The sequence below is a fragment of the Balaenoptera borealis genome (assembly GCF_965194805.1).
Source record: "Balaenoptera borealis genome assembly, chromosome: 12".
Taxonomy (NCBI): Eukaryota; Metazoa; Chordata; class Mammalia; order Artiodactyla; family Balaenopteridae; genus Balaenoptera; species Balaenoptera borealis.
Genome location: NC_138869.1, coordinates 65,382,657 through 65,409,259, shown reverse-complemented (window position 1 = coordinate 65,409,259; position 26,603 = coordinate 65,382,657). Strand labels below are relative to the sequence as shown.

General features: G+C 38.6%; 1 protein-coding gene across 17 annotated transcripts in view; it reads right to left on the bottom strand.

Annotated features, from left to right (window-relative positions):
• Positions 1–26,603, bottom strand: part of DST (dystonin) — a 502,757-nt gene that overhangs the window by 228,530 nt on the left and 247,624 nt on the right. For 9 of the 17 annotated variants that reach the window (XM_082347108.1, XM_082347103.1, XM_082347107.1 and 6 more), the window contains 4 exons: positions 12,221–12,310; positions 11,656–11,691; positions 9,886–9,963; positions 8,106–8,198 (listed from right to left, as the gene is read on the bottom strand). In XM_082347108.1, coding sequence (XP_082203234.1) covers positions 8,106–8,198; positions 9,886–9,963; positions 11,656–11,691; positions 12,221–12,310 — 297 coding nt within the window. Of the gene's footprint in view, positions 1–1,289; positions 2,249–8,105; positions 8,199–9,885; positions 9,964–11,655; positions 11,692–12,220; positions 12,311–26,603 lie in introns of those variants that run through there. The other 8 variants (XM_082347104.1, XM_082347095.1, XM_082347093.1 and 5 more) reach the window with 2 other exon arrangements.

Below are 26,603 nucleotides of genomic sequence, written 5' to 3'. Positions count from 1 at the left end.
GAAGCCAAATTATGCAAAAAACAGATGGAAAACATATGTGAGCAAAGCAAGTGGTTACATTCATAAACACACAGCAGCCAAGCGGCTTTCTTTTTCACTGACCTTCATGCCAGACCTACATAGACAAGGCCTAAACCGGATGCTTTCTTTTTAAATGTAACCACTGTAAAATGTAAATAGAATGCACGACATAACACTGGCAAGGCGTGTTGGTAGATACAAACAGGGGAACCAGCTTCAGGAGGACCAGCGGCCAAGGCCAATGATGAGTGCACACCCAGACCCTACTAAAACCTCATCTGACCACTGGGCCAAGGATCTCTGCCCAGCAATACAACGACCTTGCCATGCATGTTTCATGTTCCATATTACCACTTACGTCCAGATTTTTTCCTAAAAGGCAAAGTTAGGAACAGCTTAAATGAAAAAGCCATCAGCTGCCAAGTGGTACCACGTATAGGACGTTGCTTGGGTGATGCACTTCTCAGGCAAGTAAATCAATATTCACTTACATTTTAAAGACAAGTAAAAACCCCAGAGAAGCAACTTGTCTAAAGCTAAATATCCATGTTAGGAATAAAGATCACAACTTCCTGGCAGTCTGAGTCATATTCAGATTCCTATGACCCGCTGCCCAAGTGAGTTCTGATTTTAGACTTGGCCGGGGAGTAACTCACGTAACAAGGAGACAGAATAGATTTGGGCAGTTTCATCTGTGCCTGTCACCCCCAAAACACACACACACACACAGATACAAGCATACACAGATACACACATGGAATTGAAAGCAATTACGTCAGTGTCCCTGTGTATGGAAACGGACAGAGAACTAGAATTGGGGTTTTGGATCAGCAATCAAACTTACAGATCAGCAGGTCAGGACTGACTGATCATTGTAGCGTCTCCTCCCTACATCTGTCTTGTCATAACTGCTTTTTGATTTAACTTTTGTTTCCAAAGGCTATTCCATCGGAAAAGTCAAGACACATGAACTACAGAAATTCAAAAGACGTGCATTATCTTAGAGCAGTGGTTCACTAAGTCTTCCAACAATAACAAAAATGTATAGGGTGTGAAATAAAGGTGGGATTAAAGAATGTACTACCAAAAATAAAATCATAGTAATCAAACCTAAGGCTACAAATGAGATGGACAAAGAACTCTACAGCTTTCACATAAATGAACATGAAAAGAATGTTTACAAGGGACAAATTACAGAACCTCAGCCAGGTGTGAGCACCTGGAGTCCTTAATTTACACGTTAAACTCAGGCTCTGTGCTGCACTTACCTTCTTTCCACTTGTGTCCTTGGAAGGAAAGGACACGTTATCACAGAGGGAAAGACATCTCTTTTTTTCAAACTGGAAATGACATGTTGCATGAGGGCAAGATCTCTCCATGTTTTGCTTTTCTTGAACACCGCAGTCATTTTTTGATGGGTCTTCACAAAACCCACTTTTTTCAAGCACTCTCTCTGTACCATAGTGAATGGAATTTAAGCTGGCTGCCTTTAGGAAAGAAAAACTATCAGTTCTTCTCTGGAATGTTATTTCTCTTGGGTTGACATCATCGAAATGGTCCTTCCTCTTTGCACAGTAGGGAGTGCTGTCTTTTTCTGAAATCCTTTCCTCTGGTTCACTAACTTTGACTTCTGTTTCCTGGTGTTGAGGAGGAGAGGGGCTCCCAGGGTGACACCGCCTGCTCACCGTCTCATGCTGGACACCCGCTTCCAGAGTGAGGCTGGGGCTGGCACCTCCCTCCTGCACCAGCCCCCTGGACCAGGGGGCTGCCTGCTCCCTGGAGGGCAGGATGCTACTCCTCTTCCCTTCATTTTCACGGTTTGGCTCTCCTGACTCTGTGTCACCTACGGTTTTCTTGGTCGGTTCTCTTCTAAAGTATTTTCTTCTTCCAGCAGAATATTTTTCAAGGCTCAGAGGAGTTTTGGCAGGATCTAAATATTGTTCTTCTTTCTCCGCTCGGACACATCCACAGACATTCCCCATGTGATTTGCAGGAAATCACATTTGCTCAGTGTCACTCATTTCAAAAGCCAGGGCTTACACAGATCTCCATGCAGTCTAATTCCTCAGACTTCATGACCATCCTTTTCAGCATGAGGCCATTTTGCTTATGAGAAAGGCACCCGCAAGAAATGCCGTGGCATCCTGCCCAGCCGGTCCCTGGGTCTCATTAGACACCCCGTGGCTTACTTCTGGCCACCAATCCTCTTAGACAAACATCACTGCTCACTGTCAAATGACACGCTGATGAGCTTTCAAGGCAAACCCTTAGCTTTATTGTACGAAAAAATTCTGACCCTTGCTTTACTTTCAGTTTTCTGAAATGCAGTTACACTACCAAAGTCTGAATTAACCTTTGGAACGACTGGTGATTCAACAAACATGAGCACAAACAGAAAGCAAATCCCAGTCAAACTTAGTTTCAAAGTGCCTTTCAAATTTAGTTTCAGAGATTCTCCACCATACAATTTTTTTTTCTTAAGAAACACAAACTAATGTTGGCACTTGCCCCCCACAAAAGGGCTCAAAAACCTCTATAAACTGTACTGACTCTTATTCAAAAACAGCAGCCATAAAAAAAGAACAGGATGATTCAATAGCTGAAGGAGAGATAATACATGCTAAATGCCTAAAACACTCTATTCAAATTGTTTCTAAAATCAGTCTCTTCGAATAGTTTGTCATATTTTTCATATGACAAATTTCCAAGCCATTTCTCTTTTTATGATCATTAAGATTTTCATATGAGGAAATTGATAAACTTTATGATTTAAAGCATGGAACTCTTAGCCAAAAGAAACATCTGTGTTTACTTACACATGAATTAAGGCAGTTGAACTTTACTTGTAACTTTTATAATTGTACCCTAGTTAAATATTACGCAGTTTTACCAGGGCCATGGTGTATACATAATAAATCAGCATGGAACCCAATGACCTAAAGTGTGCATATTTCTAACACTGAGTCATCAATATGGTAAAAAGGAAATTAGTATCGCATGACTAGTCTTATGCATAAGCTGACTAGAGCCCACGAGCCACAACTACTGAAGCCCGCACGCCTGGAGCCCATGCTCCGCAACAAGAGAATCCACCGCAATGAGAAGCCTGCACACCACAATGAAGGGTAGCCCCCGCAGACCACAACTAGAGAAAGCCTGCACGCAACAACGAAGACCCAACGCAGCCAAAAATAAATAAATAAAATAAATAAATTTATTTTAAAAAAAGGAAAGAAAATTGATAATTGCCTTTCTCTAGGTTGTCTTTAGACTGATCAAAAGATGGAACTCATTTTTCTAAATAAAAATATTCAATTAAATAGTCGAGTTAGCAATGTGGCTGATACTTGTCAATAACAGACCTGCATGGTGAGGTTTTCCTTAATCATTTCAAGGGGAAATTAATCTCCATCAGAAAAAAAACTGAATATCCTAGAAGACAAGCTGGCAAAAATAAAGCTTCAGGTTTGTTGGTTTGTTTCTTTTTAATTTGATTTTCAATGTCTTCATTGGCAATGGAACATTATTCAAGAGAATTTCAAAGTATAATGGCTGGTATTTGCACTAACACGATAGAGGCGAAACCAGTGATTTGCAATTGCTTCCAGCCCTGCCAAACAGAGCAAATGCCCATTTTCAGGCCACTGCACACTGCTCCCTCCCCCAGAAATGGCCCCACTTCAGTCTCTGCCTGGTAACTGGCATTCATCTTGCAAAGCCTATCAGTGATAGTTTCCTTTATTCTCTAAGACCTTCTTAACCCTACCACAACACACCCTCCTCTACATCCCTATTTTTATTTGTATTGTGATAGACTCATCACCCCAGATTATAGTCGGTTTTACAAGCAGTCTCCCAATAGAACGATATACTTCATCATCTGAATGAGACAGGCTTTGCTGCAGTGCTGCAGTGCTTGCACCTGGACACAGCTCTCCTCCAGCAACAAAATACAACGAAACTGTATGGGACTAAAAATAACTGCGTGCATTTGCAGTTGGGGCAAATTCTGGGCAAAAGCTACAAAGAGCCCAAAAAACCCAACCGCCACTTTTGAAGAGCCCAGAGCAAAAAGCAGGGTACGGCATGTGCTCCCTGCACTCAATACCACCTAAGGCAGCCCTCCGGCCGACTCCTGGACACACCCCTACCCTCACCCAGTATAAGGAACAAGCTCGTCCCCCCACTCAGGGAACAAGAACAAGCAAGGGAACCTGTTGCTTGTTCTCGCTCCCCCTGCTGCAGCAGGGGTCCCAATAAAGCCTTGCCTGAATTTCTTGTCTGGTCTCTAGTCAATTTCTATTGATTAAGGAGGCCAAGAACCCTGGTCAGTAACAAGTAGTATCTCTGGATCTAGCATATGGTAAATAATACAGGATTACTGTATTGATAATGCTTACCTTCAGACAGCCCGACTGTAACAGATATTCAATTTGCAATGCTCAAATATTTTTAAATCAATAAATAAGGTTCTGTCTTGGCATAACCAGTAAAATCGTTCTAATCTTAAATTATCATAGGACTAAGAAAAGTATTTCTTTAAATGAAAAGGAACATTTTAATTTTACCAAAAAATTTATATGTTTCATTTTAAATAAATCTTGGTCTAACTTTTAAATACTGGTGATAATTTAACAGTCATAATATCTTGTAACTCAGGTCCTAAAATACACTGGATTTCATAATATATGCCACAGGATCATATTAAGAAGCAAACTCTTGGGAGTTTGGGATTAGCAGATGCAAACTATTATATAGAGGATGAATAAACAACAAGGTCTTACTGTATAGCACAGGGAACTATATTCAATATCTTGGGATAAACAACAATGGAAAAGAATATGAAATAGAATGTATATATGTGTATAACTGAATCACTCTGCTGTATAGCAGAAATTAACACAACACTGTAAATCAACTATACTTCAATAAAAATAAATGTTAAAAAAAAGAAACAAAACTTCTTTGGTACTTCTATGGCTAGTCCTCTTCTGTCCTCCAAAGACACCTGAACCCCAAAGAGCTTTCTTAATATGCAATTCTTTTTTGAATGATCTTTTGCTTTACAATTCTTTTAATTTAGGGTCTAACCATACTGCCTTTAATTTCCAACCATTTACTCACATTTTGGTCTGTTACTTTCTGGTTTCTGCTCCCAGGAACTTGGGGGACCTTCTCCAAGGTCCCCAATGTCTTTTTCCTACACAAAACTACTAACCCGTACTCAATCTTAACTTTTTCAGGCTCTCTGGTGGCATTTCACACTGCTCACCGTTCCTTTCTACTTGCAATTATCTTCCCTTGGTTTCGTCAATACTACATTTTCTTGTTACTACAATTAGAAGTGAAGAATGCTGTTCTATCTATTGGGAGAATGTTGGTAAAACTGACTGTCACCTAGGGCCATGATGAATCTATCTCAATATAAATAAAAAGAGGGATGTAGAGGAGTGTTGTAGGATCAGGAAGGTGTTAGAGAAAAAGGGAGACGCTCACTGATATTAGAGATAGGCTTTGCCAGATGGATGCCAGCTGCCAGCCAGAGGTCTCCAACTGTTCCTTTTCTGTTTCCCCAGATGGAACATCTTCCTACTGCATCCCTAATCATGGGCCTTCCCCAAATTTCTGTCCTTTGCCCTCTGCTCTTCTCCACACATGCTCTTCCCTTGGATCCTCTGAAGATCCCTTCTCTCTGACAGATTCAGGGACCACTTGTATTCTGGAAACTCCCAGGTTTATCACCTGTACCTCTGACTCCCCAGTTCTGCTCTGCTCACACATTTCCAGCTGCTCAGCACACAGAAGCCCAGGGTATCCCATCAGAACATCAAACCCATGCAGAAGGTCATTACCTTTCCCTTTACCCTCACCTCCATTACTGGTTCTTATCTCCCAGGCTTAACCGTTCAGAGCCATCTTTAATCCCCCTCCTTCATCCTCCATGCCCTGTCACCAAGTCCCTTCCTTTCTTTCTTCAAAACACCACCCCCTGGATTCAACTTTTCTTCCCCATCTGAGTCCTGCCTGGCCTCTATAACTGGCCTCCACTAGGAGGCACCACCTCAGCCTCTCAGCTTATACCCCTGACTATGGCCTGTGATCATTTCTGTTTATTTTACTGGAGCCCACAGAATGGTTAGGTCACTTGCTCGATGCCTTCACGGCCACAGATAAAAGAGCCAATGATGACACTCAGCTCTCCGTCCCTCCAGAGCCTGGGTGTGCCCCACAGGGGTTCCCACTCTGACCTTCAAGATCCAGACTCAGCCTGTATCACCAGCGGTCAGTAACGATGGGATTGGTTCCATCCAACAGGCCTCTAACCTCCCTATATGGGGCTCTTGCATTTTCAACCCTATAAGTTCTGGATCCCTGAGAAAGCTGCTGAGAAACACCATGTGAAATCTGCTTTTTTGGCCAGTTCTAGCTAGACTTCACCTGTGCTGGTAACAAGGTCTGGGGTCTGGCTCCAAATCCCTGTGTTGGGTAAGTACTCACTACCCCAGGTCCCTTAAAGATGAGGTCCTCTAGTAATGAGGGTCCTGCTTCCACTTCCTGATACTGGATCTCCCAGCCATCAATAGCCCAGCTGAGTGGACATTCACCTGTATTAGCTGCCCTGTCATCTGGCAGGCTGCTGACACCTGGTTACCTGGTCTCCTGGGACCTGGGTCTCCTCCTCCTAATTCCTACTGCTGCAACTCTGTTGCCTCTCCAGGTCCTGGAACCTACAAGACTCTACTTCCTATACCTGTCCATCCCTGCCAGATTTATCCTGTTCCCAAATGAGCCCTCACTACATTATTTTCCACCATTCTCCTACAAACCCTGTATCCCAGTCAAATTTTTTAAAGATTAGAAATAAGTCTTCTTCCTCCCAAAATTTGGTCTGAAACCCCAGCTCCTTTCTGAAGTTGGCAAGTTCTCTCTTCCTCCTGCAAGGTCCACCCACACAGCCATCAATCAGTAAGACCCGCTGTGTGCCCACTACAGGCCAGGCTCTGCGCGCTGCACACACATGGTCACACAAGGGATTGACAAACCCAAAGCCAGTTCCAAAACTAGGACTCACCTTAAATCAAATGAAGATGATTTTTTAAAAAATGCATCATTTTATAAAAACCAAAGATCAAGATCAGCCTTTAACTGGCACTGGTAATTAGATAATAATTCATAGTTAAGACATTTGCCTTTACTCTCCTTAAACCTAGTTTGAGAAAGTGCAGCTCTACAGGAAACATGGATGGTTCTAGTTCAAGAGATGTCTTTATGAGAACGATACTGCCACCTAGTGTCTATAAAACTAGGAGAAAACAGCTGGCAGAGTTGAGAAACTGTAATATCAATGAAACCCATTCTAAATAAGGATTGAATCATAAAATTTTATGTATCTAAATCAGGTAATGCTGGCCAATAAACAAAGAAATGTGGCTACATTCAAAAAAAGGGAATCTCTGTCTTTGAACACTGAGATTACAAGTATTTTAAGCTTTCAACAACACGAAATGGGGTGCCAAGTTCATAAGCAGCATGTTACTGAGAGGAACAATACAAATATATTGTTTAAGAAACAAAACCTAAACATCATATGATATCACTTATATGTGGAATCTAAAAAAAATGATACAAATGAACTTATTTAAAAACAACAACAGACTCACAGACTTAGAAAACAAACTTTTGGTTACCAAAGGGGAAGGTGGGGGGAGGGATACATTAGGAGGTTGGGATTAACATATTCACACTACTATATATAAAATAGATAAACAACAAGGACCTACTGTACAGCACAGGGAACTCTACTCAAAATTCTGTAATAATCTATATGAGAAAAGAACCTGAAAAAGAATGGATATATGTATATGTATAACTGAATCACTTTGCTGTACACCCAAAACGAACATAACATTGTAAATCAACCATACTCCAATATAAAATTTAAAATTAAATTTAAAAAGAAAGAAAGAAAGCCTGAAATTTATCTTCCTCCTTTGGATGTGAATGTGTAATTCACCCTTCATATGAACCACTTGAAAACGAGCAATGAGGCTAAAAGAAATGACAGTTAAGAAAATCAGGCTTACCTGAAAGTGCAAAATTATTGTCCATATTAATCCCAAAGTCAATTTGGGATTTCCATCTGTTATGTCGTCATTTCTAATGTTCACTAATTTCACCTGTTTTGTATGTGAAGAAGAGATAAAACAAAATATTTTTCAAACCAGCACATGAGTTATTTTTACCTACATAAAAGTGATTCTAAATTACAGATACAAAAAAAAGCCTGAATAATTTAAATACCAGTAATCCTTAAATTACTGTTTTACTCCCATCCCCACTCATTTTAGATTGCAAATTATAGAGGAACTACAAAGGAAAGAAATCAATATTATTTTGGTTTTGTCTTCTACAGCAAGTATTAAAAGTACACTTGTCAAAACAAAAACAAAATTCAAGCGAGAAGTCCTAAATGCTTAAGATTTTTAAATTAGAAATAATTTTGTCTTTTGAAAATAAGCGTTATTTTACAATTAAGTAGGAAACTATTCTGAACCATCAAATAATTTTAACAACTTTCTTACACTTTGGTCATAAAGAGTGTTTAAAAAAAAAAAAACTAGCGTTATTATTCTATTTGTCTACCATAGATTGCTACCAAGATAAGTAACTATATAACTCACTGGACATTTGGAAGACTGTTCAAAACTTTAAAAATAATACAATAATCAGACTTAAAGCTTATCAACTGTCCAATTATGCATTCAGGTAAATAAATGTAAGGATGATATTTAACATTTACTTCCTGGTAAAAGAATTAAATATCTATCATGAATTCAAGACAATGATACCTAACATTTTACTTCCTGGACAAATCACTGCCAAAAATATTTCGACAAGGAGACATAATTAACCATTAATCCTTCTGTAAACTTCCACTAGAATTAAGAATAGTAAGGCAAATACCAATAACATTTAAAATATAAGCACTGAGTATTTGCTAGAATTTAATAACTAAAAGCACTTTGATGCTCATAATAAACTAAATGAAGGACTAATAACAGATAGTGTTTCCTGCTCCTCCTTGCCCTCTCTTCTCTTCTTCCTACTCCACTAAAAAGCGAAATTGTTGCCACCTCGGATTTCTCACTGTTTTCAGTAACTTTCAGTTATCCTGAGTTTCTTTGTCTCCTCCTTTTTCTACTAATTGAAAATTACCAGTTATTTGCCTTATATCACTATAATACACAATGCTACCAAATCAAGATCAAATCCAATACGTTGTTCATTCTTTTCCACCATTTCTTCTGAAACCGCAAGCCAGTCCGGGATTGTTTTCAGAACTGTTTTATTTTTAGCTACTTCTAAATTATCCAGTTGTATCTACTTATAAAAAATAAACTATTGCTTCCTCACAACTATGTATTAAAAATACATATGCAAAGTTTTTAAAAAGTATTATGTAAACTATCTTTTATAAAAATAAGGTAATTTTAATAAAAAATGAAGTATTGTCTCCCCACTACTAAGAACTGTTCATAGACATTCTTAACATTCTGTTGCTACTAAAATGTCATTAAATTCCTAGGCAAAAGCATTCCAGTTCCAACAGAAGGAAAATCAGTAGCTCCTATTCAGATGGAAATGTAGCCACTTATGATTCCTCTGGGCTTACACCTACTATTAACCTCCTTTTCTTTGGAACAAATGTTTAAAAACATTTTAAAACATCTGTCTCATGAAAGCACAAGTTTAATGATTATAATTCACAGTCAACTTTAACCTTTTCATTCCCTGACATGGTCCTATGCATATTTATTCAGTCACGTATGTTTATATGATTACAGTCTTTGAAAAACATCATACCTGGCGTCTTTTCAAATAGTCAAGTGCAATTTGTACATTCTGTAGTCTGTGAAAACGCATCCGACCTTTCTCTCTGGGCTAAGAACAGAAAAATGCAGGGTATAAAAAACACTGTATTTTCTGATACCACTGATCATGCTAAATACACGTATGCTGAATACACTATATAAATATACTGTACGCTCATCTTAATATGTCAAAACAGTATTTACTGCTTGGGTAGATCCATTAAATTTTTTAATGATATTTTTAATTTTTTGCATTATCTGAGATTGAATTTAAACTTGGGATTTTTCTGAGTACTTTTTATTTTAAACAGATCCTTTATTCCAAATATTTAAACAAAAGAAAAAGAGAAAATACCACGGAACATATACACTTTTCATATTCACTATCTTATAATTCTAGCCTACAGTTATTTAGCTACAGGTGCACAAAAAGAATTAAATACCATTCCCCATTTTGCCTTCTCAATAAACTTTAAATCAAGAGGGTTTTTATAATTATATATGTATGGCATGTTAATGAAAATGAGGTAAAGTAGCATGCAGTTAGTATAAAAATCACCAAGAAGGAGAAAGACAGTGGAGGTTTACTTAGCCATGATAGAGGAAGAGAGAAAAGCAATTATGGCCATGTAATATATTTCCTCTTTATTTTATTTTCGTTTTGCACAAAATCGGTTGGACTCAATAACAGTTTTACACTGCTTGGGGATGGACATGATGATTTGCTGTCTCAGGAAAACTGACAAACCGTTAACTCTTTTCCTTGATGCCATTTCCCTTAAGAAACGTCACAAGTTAGCAGAAGGAAAACATAAGGAAACAGACCTGAGAAAATGTTCAACAAAAATACAAAGAATGGAGCTGAAATTTACCACATAAAATCTTCCAAAGGGAAAAAAAGAAAAAAGAAAACTGACAGCTGAGCTGCTCAAACATGAATAGGTTGCTGAAGCCAAAGGCAGCAGAATTAAAACAGACAGCAGACCACAGAATGGGAAATTAAGTTCCATATAACAGGAGAAATGATGGTGATGAATTCCCCACTGGATCCACAAAAGCACAAATTCCAATAAAATCAGGGGGCTCTAGGGACATGATGACAAAAGAAGCGCATCTGTCTTGCAAAGGTAGGCTGAGTCAGTTGAGTGTCACCGGGATTAAACAGCTCTGTGAGCTCTGTCAGGATTCTAGCATTTTAAATATTCCCCCCCTAAATAAAACAAGACATATAAGGTAGGTAAAGAATGTCCCTCAAATGCCTACTGCCAGTAGGAATGATTTAAAGCATAATCTTAAATATTAAATAAATGTCCGTAAATTCCTTCAAATAAAACAAAAGACAGTTATGTTGGAAATATTAATTTCAGAAGTGGAATAGATTTGCATTAAAATCAGTGGGCTGGTTATAAGATTTCCATACTTATACAAAAGGTATATAAATTTCTTTAGCTCAAATGCCATCCTGTAATTTAAGCACATATGTTCAAATACCATGCAGTGCACAGAAATACAGAAATAAATTTAAAGAGAAAATATGTCCTTTGTCCAAGTTGTTGGTACACACACATCCATCTCCCTGTGGGTTTTGGTCCTTTCTATAGTTTTCTAAAAAGGAGCCCAAACCCGTGGGTTACTCTATCGTGTTAGCGCTCACCGCATGTAAGGCTAGGTTAGTGGAGTTACGGGGGCCGACACCTACCCCCTTATCCTCATCCTCCACATCCTCATGCTGTTCATATTCGCATGCTTCTGTGGCACTCACCAATCGTAAGGTCTTCAAAAAATCTCGTTCCCTTGGCTAATGAATATAACAGACAGAAGATAGGACAGCAAAGACACAAGACAGACCAGAAATGAAAAGAAGAGCATGAACAGAACTTAATGAAGGAGACCAGGTAACCAAGAAGGGGGAGAAATGTTCACAAAAAAGGAGATGACACCTGTGGAGGGGGTTAGACCATCTGTCAGAAAGTGATGCTTATTTGCTTGCTATTTGTGAGTCTTTTTATAGGGGGTTATATTATGCATCCAACTTCTGATAAGAAAAAAAAAAAAACCCCAAGGTAAAAAAGAACAGAAGTAGTATTTTAATTATAGAATTGATTATATAAGCAAGGTCATCAAAGTACTTCCATCTCCCAAATGCACATCATTTGAAGTCTGAAAATGCTTCATAATCTAACCAGAACTCTTTTTCCAGGCAGAATTCACAGCAGCTCAAAAGACGAATGCTGCAAACCTCTGAACAGTCTGTGCTGAAAACATACTAGTCATATGCAAAAAGGATTACATGTTCTTCAAAATAAATAACAAAATTTAAAACTTACCAAGGTGTCTCCTGAAAGAACCTCTAAAAGAGAGATCAAATTGTGTCCGTCCCTCAAGTCTTCATAGAGATCATTCACGTGTTTTCGAACCTACACAGAAAAAAGCAATTTAAAATTTTCGGTCCTAGAACCCAGATCATCCTTAAGACTCAAACAAGAAAGGGGACAAGAAGAAAACATTCCTTCATGTACATGTGTTCATTCATGTAGTGTTTTTAAAAATATTAGTATTCTCTCACTACTTAAAAAATAAAATTTAAAAACTAAAAAAAGTAAATTTCAGATTAATAATTCATACAAGTAAAACTGTTAAATTTTTAACACAACAGAATAAATAAAAATCTGGACAACTACATGGAGTTACAATTTCCAAAATACAGGCAATGCCTGACCTGAATCATGATTCCTGATACAGCAACCAAAGCCACCTCAGCAAGAGGGGTGAGTTTTTATCCCCTGGTTGGTCTTCCTAATCTCTGGGCCACAAAATCCAGGATGCCAGAGGCACACACTCCACACTTTAAAAATCCACAGATGTAGGCTGGGGAAAGGGTACATGAGACTCTGTATACTATTTTTGAAAATTCCTGTGAGTCTATGATAATTTCAAAATAAAAGGTTTTTAAAAATTCATATATGTGAGGTCATAAGACCTCTGTCCAAAATTCTTCTGTACAGCATAAATCTTCCTGTGGTGGAGAGTTTTCTTTCTTTCTTTTTTTTTTTTTTTTTTTGGATACCTTCTTTTTTAATATTTTACTTTACATTGAAGTAATTTGATTTACAATGTTGGGTTAGTTTCAGGTGTACAGCAAAGTGATTTACTTATACATATACATATACCTATTCTTTTTCAGATTCTTTTCCCATATAGGTTATTACAGAGTATTGAGCAGAGTTCCCTGTAATATGCAGTAGGTCCTTGTTGGTTATCTATTTTATATATAGTAGTGTATATATCTTAATCCCAACCTCCTAATTTATCCCTCCCAGTGGAGGGTTTTCATAACCACATTTACACTAGCTGCAAGTTAACAGGCCTCGTTTAAGTTTCTGATTTTAGAGCTCAAACCACCAAAGATTTCCCCCAAACTCTGCTAGTTAGCCACACAGGGACACTTCCTGTGAATGAATGCTTGGCCCACTGTAAGGTGTCTGCCAGACAGACAAGGACAGAGCAGGCTGTGAGAATGGCTGTCCCACAGTGGGCTGGTTCATCTCCACGTTCTCACCTTTGGGGGATTCTGGGCTGCGTTACTTTGCGCTGCTCTCAGGAAAGGAGTCAAGGAAGTGGTCCTGAAAGAGGCAGAGACCAGCATCCCCCTTGCATCACTCGGGCACAGCCCTACATGCTCCCTGTCTGTGTGATACACTCTGGAGGTTTATACACATGAGTCAAACTCCTTTGAGCTTGCAAAATGTCAAGTGAATATACAGCAGAAAATAATACAGAGATCCAAAGTATAGTCAAAACTCTCTGACTACAGAGCAACCAGCAAGAAAGGGCCTAATGGAAACTAGAAGCAAGCCTTTGATGGGTAAGTCTTCTGGGTCTAAAAAAGCAGCTAAATTTTATTATCTTAACTGACTATCTACATGTTTTGCAGTATGTTTTATTGTCAGAAAATACATTTGATTAGTGAAGAAAAAACTTCCCTTAAGAGTTTTGTATCAAATTTACCACCTCCCATACAGTAGTTTGGGACTTTCTGCCTAAGTCACAGAACCTTTTAATATTCCATTAATTTAATATTCAATTATCCATCTATGCATCATTACTACAAAAAATATATGCATTAAACTCGGGCCCAATAGCTCTAAGTAATTGCTAATGCCAATAGTACCTATAAAGTGGTAAGGAAAACTGAAACAGTCAAATTACTTTTAACCAAGTGTCCCCATTTTCACAAGCTGACATTTTTATTTTGATTTCCTAATTCCCAAGGAATATCAGCTGACTCTTTGGTGTCACAAGATACAACAGTAATAGAAAGCTCAAAAATACTTCATTTTTCTAAAAACAAGAGCATATCATAACACATTTCAGGCAATCCTTATTCAGAAAATCTATACATATCCAAATAAGTTACAAAGAGATTATTCCTTCCATTAAATATTGGGTTGGCCAAAAAGTTTGTTTGGGTTCTTCCATAAGATGCTACGGAAAAAACTTTTTGGCCAACTCAATATTTACCTTCCATTCAATAAATACCATTAAAAGACAATCCCCTGAAGTACTCAATTACATTTCAGAGATGAACCAATTTCCAAGGATCTTTTCAGGAACAAATCTATGACATACATGACACACATGCGTGCAGAAAAGCAACTTTATGAAATGAGTACTAATACTTAATTTTCTACTCACATACTAGAGCACTGTAAGAATTCACGTGGTCTCATTCCAAGCCATGAGCTTGAATTTATAAGCCTAAGGGCCTACTTAAAAACAAGACAGAGGATGTCCATAGATGGATGAATGAATAAAGAAGATGTGGTATATAAACAGCGGAATATTACTCAGCCAGTAAAATGAAATCTTGCCATTTGCAACAACATGGACCTTGAGGGAATTAAACAAAGTGAAATAAGTCAGACAGAGAAGAACAAATTTCACTTATAAGTGGAATCTAAAAAAACAACAAATGAGCAAACGAAACAAAACAAAAATCACAGATACAGAGAACAGAATGGTGTTTGCCAGAGGGGAAGGGTTATGGGGAGTGGGTGAAACTGGCAAAGGGGATCAAAACATACCAACTTCCAGTTATAAAATAAGTAAGTCATGGGGATGTAATGTACAGCATGGTGTCTATAGTCAATAATATTCTAGCACATACTTGAAAGCTGCCAAGAGAATAAATCCTGAAAGGTAACTTTGTCTGGTGATGGATGGTAACTATAGATTTTTGTGGTGATCATACTGCAATGTATACAAATATCAAATCATGATGATGTACACCTGAACCCAATACAATGTTATCTGTCGATTATACCTCAATTAAAAAAACAAGGCAGAGGAGCTAAGCTTGTGAATTTCATGCACATCACTGCATTTAAATCTATGTGCTCCTCTATGTATCTCCAGTGTAAGCAGAAAGCAGACTAACTCTAAAAGCCTGAGCAGGGACATGAGAGATCACATTTATATAAACAACATTATGCAGCTCCTGACCCTTGGCCAGCTGCTGAATCCCTCAAAACAGACAACTCCATAGTGCAGGTCTGACATCTTCGGAAGGTACAGTAGGACACAAGTGCACGGTCAGGATGGGGTCCCGCAGGGCAGTAACCAACACACAGAGCTGAGTAGGCCATGCGCTCTGGTCCCCTTTATCCACTGAGGCCTGCCTGAGTCACACTTCAATCCACATGCACTTCCTCTGTCTTTCTCACTTCAGGACAGTTAAAGATGGGGTGTAATTAATAGCCAAGACATGGAAACAACCTAAACGTCCATCGACAAATGAACGGATAAAGAAGACGTGGTACATATATACAATAGAATATTACTCAGCCATAAAAAAAGAACAAAATAATGCCATTTGTAGCAACATGGATGCAACTAGAGATTGTCATACTGAGTGAAGTAAGTCAGAAAGACAACAACAAACACCATATGCTATCACTTATATGTGGAATCTAAAAGAGGATACAAATGAACCTATCTAATGAAACAGAAACAGAATCACAGACATAGAGAACAGACTTGTGGTTGCCTATGTATGAAACAGAAACAGAATCACGGACATACAGAACAGACTAGTGGTTGCCAAGAGGGAGAGGGTTGGTGGGGGGATGGACTGGGAGTTTGGGATTAGCAGATGTAAGCTTTTATATATAGGATGGATAAACAAGAAGGTCCTACTGTATAGCACAGGGAACTATATTCAATATCCTATGATAAATCATAATGGAAAAAAATATAAAAAAAGAATTATTTATATGTATAACCAAATCACTTTGATACACAGCAGTAATTAACACATTATAATCAACTATACTTCAATAAAAGAAAAAAAAAGATGGGTATGATTCTGAACACATATTTCACAGGAAAGCAATTTCACAACTTGCCAGATTGAACCAAACCATCTACATCAGAGAAACTTTCCACAGCAAGGTGTCCTTTTCCACCATCATATTTATGCAACAATAAAGAAAAATTAAATTAGGCATGTTTAGAGAAGAAGAAGATTATGCCAAGTAAAACCACGTTAGGAAAAGAGAAAACATGTTATAAAGGGGAAAAAAATTAGGATTTTAGCCATGTTTCTGCCATAGGTCTCATGAACTAGTACCAACTGCCCAAACTCTCTGAACCTCAATTTTTTCACTTGCAAAATAAGTTTGAAAACAGAAGGCCTCGAGTTCAAACCAGAGAACAAAAATTCTGTGATCTGAAAATAAAATTGTCATTGTTTTAAAAAAATCAATGTGTCAACTTAAAAGAGAAAATATGTAAAATGGAAAGCTACTCTTAAGACTTCTGGCTTAATTTCTTAAGAATTTTAGAAAAAAATACATAAACAGACTAATTTAGCTTCTATAATGCTTGAAAACATCCTGAGTCATTGGTTATCATGGAATATTGCTTGTTTTTCCTGTCTCAGAGGATCATTCTGAGGGTCTAGAGAAATATTGTATATGAAAAACACTACATAAATGTAAGATACCATTATTCTCATCTTTATCACTCCAGCATTAACAAAAATAAACAAAAATATATAAATGATGAGTTATTACTAGGCACCTGACCCTGTTTAAGTGCTTTATAAGTAATGGCTCATTTTCTTCACCACAAAAGAATAGGGTAAAAGAGAATGTTAATTAAAAATTAAATATCAACATTATGGAAAAAAAGAGAAAAATTAACATTATGGGGAAGGAGTGGTAATGGATGAACTGCGTGAAAATAACTGGGGTCGTAGAGAAATATCTGATCATGTGATCAACTGGGGGTGAAAAAAGGAAGGGATTAAATAGTTAAGCTGACACAGAAAAGCCTTTTATTTTGTCCAAAGTCTGAGTCATAGACATTTGGCCTGGTAACTTTCCTTCACAGATGACTGCAAACTGCCAACAGTCTCAACCTTCCGCTTTCACTTTTTAATAAAACATTCTTTCTTCCCATTTTGGATATTCTCTCCCTGTGGGACAAAAAACTGTCTGAATAAACAGTGCTCGAGGAAGTGATGAGCAATGTGAAAGCACTTTGAGACACTCTGTGGTTAAATTATATAACTCGAATTACATAACAGGGATGAAGCATCCTCTTCTATATTTCATACAATACTCCCAGAATTTTGCAGTGCTTTTGAAAACATGTGTACAGCATTGCACCTACAGTTCACCCCTAGAGGGCGCTCATCTTTTGCTTAAGAAGAGTTTCCTAAGGAAGGGAAATAAAAGTAGAAGGGGGGTGGGCTGAGATTCCAAACAAGGTCCTGGTGATGACATACTAAATACTTCCGTTTTAATTTTGATAGAGAACAGAGTAGATCATGCCAGGTCTGTATCATCTAAATGGCTTAACTGTTCAAAATACCACTCAAAATTTTTATTTTGTTGACTTGTAATTGTTTGATTTTACGTGGGCTAAATCGAATTCAACCGTGAAGATCAGATCATCATATAGCTGCTTATGTAATGTTCAAGGATACCTTTTTCAAAAGTCTGACTCTGCAGTGGCTGATGTCAATCTAGACAAATTCCACAAAAATTTTACTTCCCATATCTAAACTTACTGCCACAGTGGAGCTGCAGTTCAGTTCAAGTCACCAAATATTTAGTAAGCATCCATCATATGACAGGGTATCAATTGACTTCTAAGGGTACAAAGTTGAATAATAAGAGCATGCCACCTCTTGAGGCCCACAGGCTAGGATGACAGAAATTTACAGAGGGGTCTGGAGTCTGAGAAGTCCCCCCACAAAGATGGGAGTGTTCCAGGTGGAAGAAAGAACCAGAACAAAGAGTCAGGTGAGGGTGCGTGCAGCTGTAGGGTGAGTTTCAGGGAAGGAAAGCGCCCGTGAACCAAGGAAACGTGAGGTAGGGGATGAGGGTGGAAGGGGGCCGGGGCGTGGGGGGGACTTGACCTGCCACTTGAACAAGGACAGACCTTCCCTGAGCAAAGCAAAGACAGCCACTGAAGGCTTCCACGCAGAATGAGGACACAGTATCTGACCAATATAAACCTTCTAACTATCTTGAGCAAACCTGAAGCACAGATAAAGCCGCCAAAGGTCCAATCTGTAGGCAAGGATGGAGGAAAGGTACCTCGGTGGGGGAGAAAAGCAAACAGAGGCCACTCCATCAGTGAACCTTGGTAAATTGCATGCCTCCCAACCCAGCAGCAAGGAGCAAAATGCCAGAAAGGACTGCCAGGCCTCTCTTAAAGCAGTTCTACATCTGAAGGACACAGTATTCTGGAAAACAACCCCTATCTTTAGAAAGCCACATAAATAATAAAAGAAGGCTTGTCCCAAGTGAGAGCGCCTCACTGCCCTGGGTGGAGAGAAAGGGGACAGTCAGCTTCAGGGAAAACTATAAGTGAAAATGTTTTTAATGTAATTTTTTGACTTCAAACAAACACACTCAGGAAAAATAAGCAACCACATTCTCCTGGGAGAGCTCCTTACAAGTCCTACTCTATTAATATGTTACCATATCAATTATTGATAAGTAAATTGATGCTTTAAAAATACACAGAAATGCTTCAAAACAATGTATTCGCTTAGGTGCCTTATCTGAACAGTTATTACAAACTTATTCCAGTACTATTTCTTTAAGAATGGTGAAAAAATAAAACCACAGCTCAGACTCTTCCTAAATTACCATAAATTCTAAATTGGTGCAGGTAAAAATATAAAAGGGAAATATCCTTATCTGATGTAATAAACAGGTGATCATGCTTTTTCCTAGGCAGTATATTAGGTCAGCATTAAGGCCATACATAATTTATCTCCTTCACTGTTTTTTAACCATAAAATAAAGATATTTGTTATATATCATAGGGTATTAATGAATAAAATAATGAAGAGTTTTAAACAACTCAGTGTTGGCCCTAAGTAGTACAAATAATCTGTCTACTCCATATTGGACCTGATTAGTTCTCGGACAAAGAAGATTTCTCTTTTAAGCTTTCAGGTTGACAATCTACAGTCAGTTAAAAAACAAGCAAAAAACAACAAGGTCTTCTCTAGTCTTTCACTACAAGGTAGAACTACAGGTTGTTAAATAAAATAAGAGCATCTTTCTTACTGATAAACACTTCATGATTTGGGGGCATTTTAGTCACTGTTTCACCCAGGTACTTCTTATACTCTCTTCTGTACAGTTTCACCATTGTCGTAGGAACCTTTACAAAAGGCAATTCCGATTTTTAGAAATTTTAAAGCAAGAAGCTCTTTTCTGTAACAATTTGTTTGGGGTTTGGTGGCTGGTTCTGGTTTGGTTTGGTCTGATTTGGGTCTACCTTTCCTTCCAGGTCTTCCCTTTGGTCCACAGGAAAACAGACAAAAATCTATTTTTGCATGTGTCTCCCCATTGTCCTGTGGATCTTTTATCGCCTGCAGAGCTGTATAGGCCTTGGTGCTGAACACTTATAAATAATGTAATTGAAAGGGAAAAATAAACTCAGAAATCAATTACTCTGCATATTAATTATTTTGTATCTGCCCACTGTTTTTGAAGTTAATTTTCATTAAAGATGTGGTCTAGGGACCTCCCTGGTGGCGCAGTGGTTAAGAATCCACCTGTCAATGCAGGGGACATGGGTTTTAGCCCTGGTCCGGGAAGATCCCACATGCCGCGGAGCAACTAAGCCCGTGCACCACAACTACTGAGCCTGTGCTCTAGATAGAGCCCACGAGCCACAGCTACTGAAGCCAGTGTGCCTAGAGCTCGTGCTCCGCAACAAGAGAAGCCACTGCAATGAGAAGCCCACGCACCACAACGAGAATAGCCCCTGCTCGCCGCAACTAGAGAAAGCCTATGTGCACCAACAAAGACCCAACACAGCCAAAAATAAATAAATAAATAAATAAATAAATTTATTAAAAAAAAAAAAAAGATGTGGTCTAAACAACCTCTATACTACAATGTCAAACAAAGGAGCATGGGTTCACAAAGACATCAGCGTCATCCACTCCATGTAGGCTTTAAAAGGTAGGAGGGGGCTTTTTCAGATGAGACTAAAGGATGTTTCTGCCCAAGACTGTCCTGAGGGTCAAATACAGCGATGTTTTGGCAGGAGGATGTGGGCCTCTCCTTTTAAAAGTTTATAAAATATCTTCCTAGCTCATTACTTACATAAACCTTTCTTTAAACTATCACTTCAAGAAATCACAGCAAGTCCTAATCTATCAGAGCAGTTTTCAATGATAACATAAGGAAAAGGAAAGGAACCAATCACTGGCGTTTTTATACTCACCTCTTTCCCATTCACCTTCTCACAATCTGGGCAAAAGGAAGAAAAAGCTGAGAAAATGGGAATCAGAATCACTTACTTCTAATGAATAGTTAATAAGCTAGTCAATGAAACTAAATTTTGAAATCAATGTAAATGTGTGACTACAGTGATGTCACAAGACAAATGATGACAACTCTGCTGAATACTTTTTTTTTTTAAACTTTAGTCTTTTTTTTTTAATGTATTTTTTTTAAACGCAATGTTTACTTTGTTTATTTATTTATTTTTGGCTGTGTTGGGTCTTCGTTTCTGTGCGAGGGCTTTCTCTAGTTGTGGCAAGCGGGGGCCACTCTTCATCGCGGTGCGCAGGCCTCTCACTATCACGGCCTCTCTTGTTGCGGAGCACAGGCTCCAGACGCGCAGGCTCAGTAATTGTGGCTCACGGGCCCAGTTGCTCCGCGGCATGTGGGATCTTCCCAGACCAGGGCTCGAACCCGTGTCCCCTGCATTGGCAGGCAGACTCTCAACCACTGCGCCACCAGGGAAGCCCTCTGCTGAATACTTTTAAACCAGTGATGCACTACATGAGCTCATATGTGCCAAGTCCTAAAAACAGAACTGGACGTAAAATGAGCCTGTTTGACACAGGTAGCCCATAACTACAGTATCAAAGTCCTGCTCCGTTATCACCAACATTTTAAACAGATTCCACTGTATTGTCAAATTCTAGCTTTTACTGGAAAAGTTTTGAAACAGAATTGTGCATATTTTTTAAGAAAAATCATGTAAAATTATTTCTTAAACTTTCATTTAAGTTACAGACATGACCAAAATTTACAACTAGTTCAAAAAGTGTGTATATCCTCAATAAACCCCCACTTAATGACTCCAACATCCTAAGTTAGGTTCAGATTAATTATTAGAAACTGGAGATGCATTCAGGTAAATATATCCAGTTCCTAGATGAAAATAAAGACAGCTCCTGGAATAGAGAAACATACCAGTCATTGCCCCTTAATGCCAAGTCAATTTAGCAGACTGATTTTCTTCTTAATACCTGTCTATTATCCATTTCAAAGAAGCCTCGACCATGGTTGGCGATAAGATGGAATAACTTTGGGCGTTGGAGGAGGGGGGGGAGGCACCGCGGGGCACCCGGGAGTCCAGAGTAAGAGCTTTGAACGCTGAGGAGGGGGCAGGAGGACCCTTGGCAGCTGCTGAGTGCGGAGAGAAGAGTCCAGGAGAGGGACAGAGGGGAGTGACAAAAACTCTGCTTACTGAATACTTTTGAGCTGAATCATCTCCTTGGGGCTTGTTTCAAACGCCCTACAGGCTGTCAATGCCAGACCTGTTCCACAGTAATTCAACAATGAAGTGGACACTTGCCCCCAATAGGAACTATCCTCTTTTCTTTTGGCACCATGTAAAATACCTTTTACAGGAACCCTCCTACACTGTTGTTAGGAATGTAAATTGGTAACAGCCACTATGGAGGTTCCTTAAAAAACTAAAAATAGAGCTACCATATGATCCTACAATCCCATTCCTGGGCATGTATCCAGAGAAAACCATCATTCGAAAAGATACACGCACCCTAATGTTCATTGAAGCACTATTCACAATAGCCAAGACATGGAAGCAACCTAAATGTCCATCGACGGATGGATAAAGAAGATATGGGGTGTGTGTGTGTGTGTGTGTGTGTTGTGTGTTGTGTGTTGTGTGTGTGCGTGTGTATATAAAAGGATGGAATAATGCCACCTGCAGCAACCTAGAGATTATCATACTAAGTAAGCCAGACAGAGAAGGACAAATACCATACAATATTGCTTATATATGGAATCTAAAAAAATGATACAAATGAACTTATTTACAAAACAGAAAGAGACTCACAGACATAGAAAACAAACTTACGGTTACCAAGGGGGAAAAGGGCGTGGGGGAGGGATAAATTAGGAGGTTGGGATTAACATGTACACACTACTATACATAAAATAGATAGCCAACAAGGTCCTACTGTATAGCACAGGAAACTGTACTCAATATTTTGTAATAACATATAAGGGAAAAGAATCTGAAAAGGAATATACATATCTACATATATATATATAGATATATATAAACTGAATCACTGTGCTGTACACCTGAAACTAACATGATATTGTAAATTAACTATACTTCAATTTAAAATTTTTTAAATGAATAAAATACCTTTTACAACATAGCTGTTTATAGCAAAAAGAAGCACAATCACAGGGCACACAGAAAAGCCAAGAACCAACTGAGCCCTCAAGGACTAACTTCATCTCCTTCACGGAGGATGACTAGCCATGTGCGTGCCACTTGCTGGAATGGTTATAAGATGAGTCAGGCTGCAGGCTGGGGAGGAAGCAGGACCCTCGTGGAGGGAGTGGGGCAGGTACTGTGGGTAAGGCGCCAGGGCGGGGGAGCCAGCGAGCAGGGCTGCCTTCTGGTCACACCAACATGGGCACTTCCCGTGTCCCTTTCAGAACACTGGGCGAGAGACTTCCAAAGGGGGATGACACAAGTGGTTGCTTCACGTCTTTTGAAGTCTCAAGGAATGGAAAATCTCAGGGGTCTCTCAGGAGCACATTTTATAGTTCTGAGGCCTTAACAATACCATGATGCTCTCTGATACTTTACATGCAACTAATTCACCCTTCATTAAACATAAGCCCATGTCCTCAAGTCCTTACAAGTAAACAACTGAGAACAACTGGTTGCATCCTCCTCATTAAACCTTTGAAATAACCCGGGATTATGACCAAGACAACTGCCATGGGGAGATGAACACGGAAACTATTTTTAAAGACACCCCCAGACGATGCAATTCCTCTGCCTCTGCTCCCATCCATGCTAATGCCTAAAACCTCTTGCCTGTTAAAATGTTTCCTTAAATCCACATGAAACTCCAAGGCCCCCAGTACCATGATTTATATTTTCCAAACTAAAACCACTGCTAAACATACCTAGGAAACAGATATGTTTGGATGGAATCATAAATACTGGATTATTCCATTAATTACTTATTGAAAAAAAATTTTGACAAACGTTATATATGCTGTTGTTGAAACAAATCTCTGCTACAGAATTATATCTTCTGTGGGAAGATTCAAACTTGCAAAGATGCCATCAATTTCTTCAAAGTGATCACCTCCCAGGGATGGAGTGGGAGGTTAGGGTTAGCAGATGTAAGCTTTTATATATAGAATGGATAAACAACAAGGTCCTACTGTAAAGCACAGGGAACTATATTCAATGTCCTATGATAAATCATAATGGAAAAGAATATTAAAAAAAGAAGGTATATATATGTATAACTGAATCACTTTGCTGTACAGCAGAAATTAACACAACATTGTAAATCAACTATACTTCAATTTTTAAAAAGTGATCATCTCCTAAATGACATTACAATTTTGCCAAATTTCCAGATGCAAATCTGCTCGACAGAGACTCATGGACCACAAATGCTCAACAGCTACTCCACGCAGGTGTTCACGACCAGAATCAGAGGCGATGCCCATGTGTATCTCATACTAAAGCCTAAAATCTAAGTGGACACTATTTCCCCTCCAGCCCCTGTTCTGAGCATCCTCTCTTTTAAACAGACACATTTCACCAAGACTAGGCTGGAGCCAGGTACCACCTAGCAAATCAGGGGCCACACTTCCAAAGGTGAACCCAGGACACAGCTGTGGGTACACTACAGGCCATGTAGGTCCCAATGCCTTAATGGGACAGCTGCATGTCCAGTCCCAAAAGCTAAGAGAATTTGAAAGGAATGTTGGCTGAATAGTTGAGGTCATATTCTCAAAGCCCCCACTGTCGGTTGTATTTCTCTGCTTGCTTCATGGTTATTCCTTCTACCCAAAATGCTGTTCTGTCCCACTCCTCCTCCGGCTATTGAATCTTACTTTTCCTTCAAGGTCAAGCTCTAATGTTGCCCAAACCATGAAGGCTTCCCTCTTCTGCCCTCCCACATTCCTTGGTTTATACCAAGACACCGATCATCATTTTCCTTAAAGAATAGTTTTACGTATGTGATATACACAAGCAGAAGCCCCTTAAAAGGACAGAGCTGTGTCTTAGGGCCTCACTATAAATGCCTCATGCTTTGCACATTACCTTTCACACAGCAGACTGTCAAAGAAGTTTTGTTCAATAAATAAAAGATTAGTCATCTGTACTTTGCCTGTGACCTTAGCCTTGCCCTCGGCTGTGGGCCCCTGAGTGCCTGCCCAGTGATGGGGAAAAAAGAGAAACTCAGGAAATAAAATTATGAACTCCACCACCTACTTCCCAGCAGGGGATTTGTCTTTACCTGCAAGGCCCATCACGGCATCTGTGAGAGTTAGTACCTGGCATCGTGCCCTATCACACAGTTGGAGCTAAATAAATGCTGCTGAAGGACTAACACGCAGAGGGAGACCGCCATTCCTGAACACCAAGTCTTCTAAGTGTTCCCCCTGACCCATCTAAATTGGTCTGATAAATGACCAATGACAGAATGGTGTTCATATAAATCAAATTTCAAGACTTAGTAAAGAATCTTTTAAAAAATGTTTTTGGTAAAAATATATACATCAATGGAACCTAATCCAGAAATAGACTCACACATTTATGGACAACTGGTTTTTGATGAAAGAACAAAGGCAATTCAGTGTTGAATCTTTTCAACAACTGACACTGGGAAACTAATATCTATGTGCAAAAGGATTCATTTGGACCTTTTCCTCAAACTGGATCAGAGACCTAAATATAAGAGCTAAAACTATACAACTGTTAGATGAAAACATACGAGTAAATCTTTGCGACCTTGGCTTAGGCAAAGATATCTTATAAATGACACCAAAAGCATAAGTGATAAAAGAAAACTCAGTAATAAGAGGGCATATAACCCAACTAAAAAACAGGCAAAGATCTGAACAGATACTTCACCAAAGATACACAAATGGCCAATAAGCACATGAAAAGAGGCTCAATGTCATTACTTGTTAGAGAAACACGATAGCTAAAATCAAAAAGACAGACAAGAACAAGTATTAGCAAGGATTTAGAGAAACCAGAACCCTCACACATTGCTAGTGGAAATACAAAATGGTGCAACCACTTTGGAAAACAGTTTGGCAGTTTTTTAAACTGTTAACTAGATTTACCAAATGACCCGGCAATTCCACTCCTAGATGAATATCCAAGAGAAATGAAAACGTGTGTTCATACAAAGACTTGTATGTTTATGTTTAATAGCAGCATTGTTCATAATAGCCAAAAAGTGGAAACAACCCAAATGTCAATCTACTGTTAAACAGAAAAACAAAACGTGATATATGCATAGAATGGAATACTCCTTGACAATAAAAAAGAATGAATACCTGCTACCACATGGGCAAACATCGAAAAACAACAGCAAAACAACAACAAAAACCCAATGCTAAGTGGGAGAAGCCAGAGCCAAAAAAACACATATCATAATGATTCTATTTATGTGAAATATCCAGAAAAGGCAAATGTCCTGAGACATCAGTGGTTTCCTAGGGCTGAGGGGAGTGGGAAGAACAAAGCAAATGAGTACAGTGTTTCTTTTCAGGGTGATGGAAGTGCTTTAAAATTAGACTGGTGATGATGTCACAACTCTATAAATTTACTAAAAATCATTCAATTTTATACACTTTTAAAAAGTGATTTTTATGGTATGTAAAATATATCTCCTAAAAGCTGCTCTTAAAAATATTTAACTCACACTCCCTTTGAGTTATTGAGTGGCAGAAATGTTTGCACATGGGACATGTCTACACTCATCACAATTCAACAGGAATTAATAACAGTGTCCAGAATATTGGACAGGATGTCAGACTGTTCTAATCTGGAAGTACACACAACAGAAATACATTTAAAAGCATGTATAATTTGTATTTATTGAAAAAAGTTCCAAAAATAATCAATTAA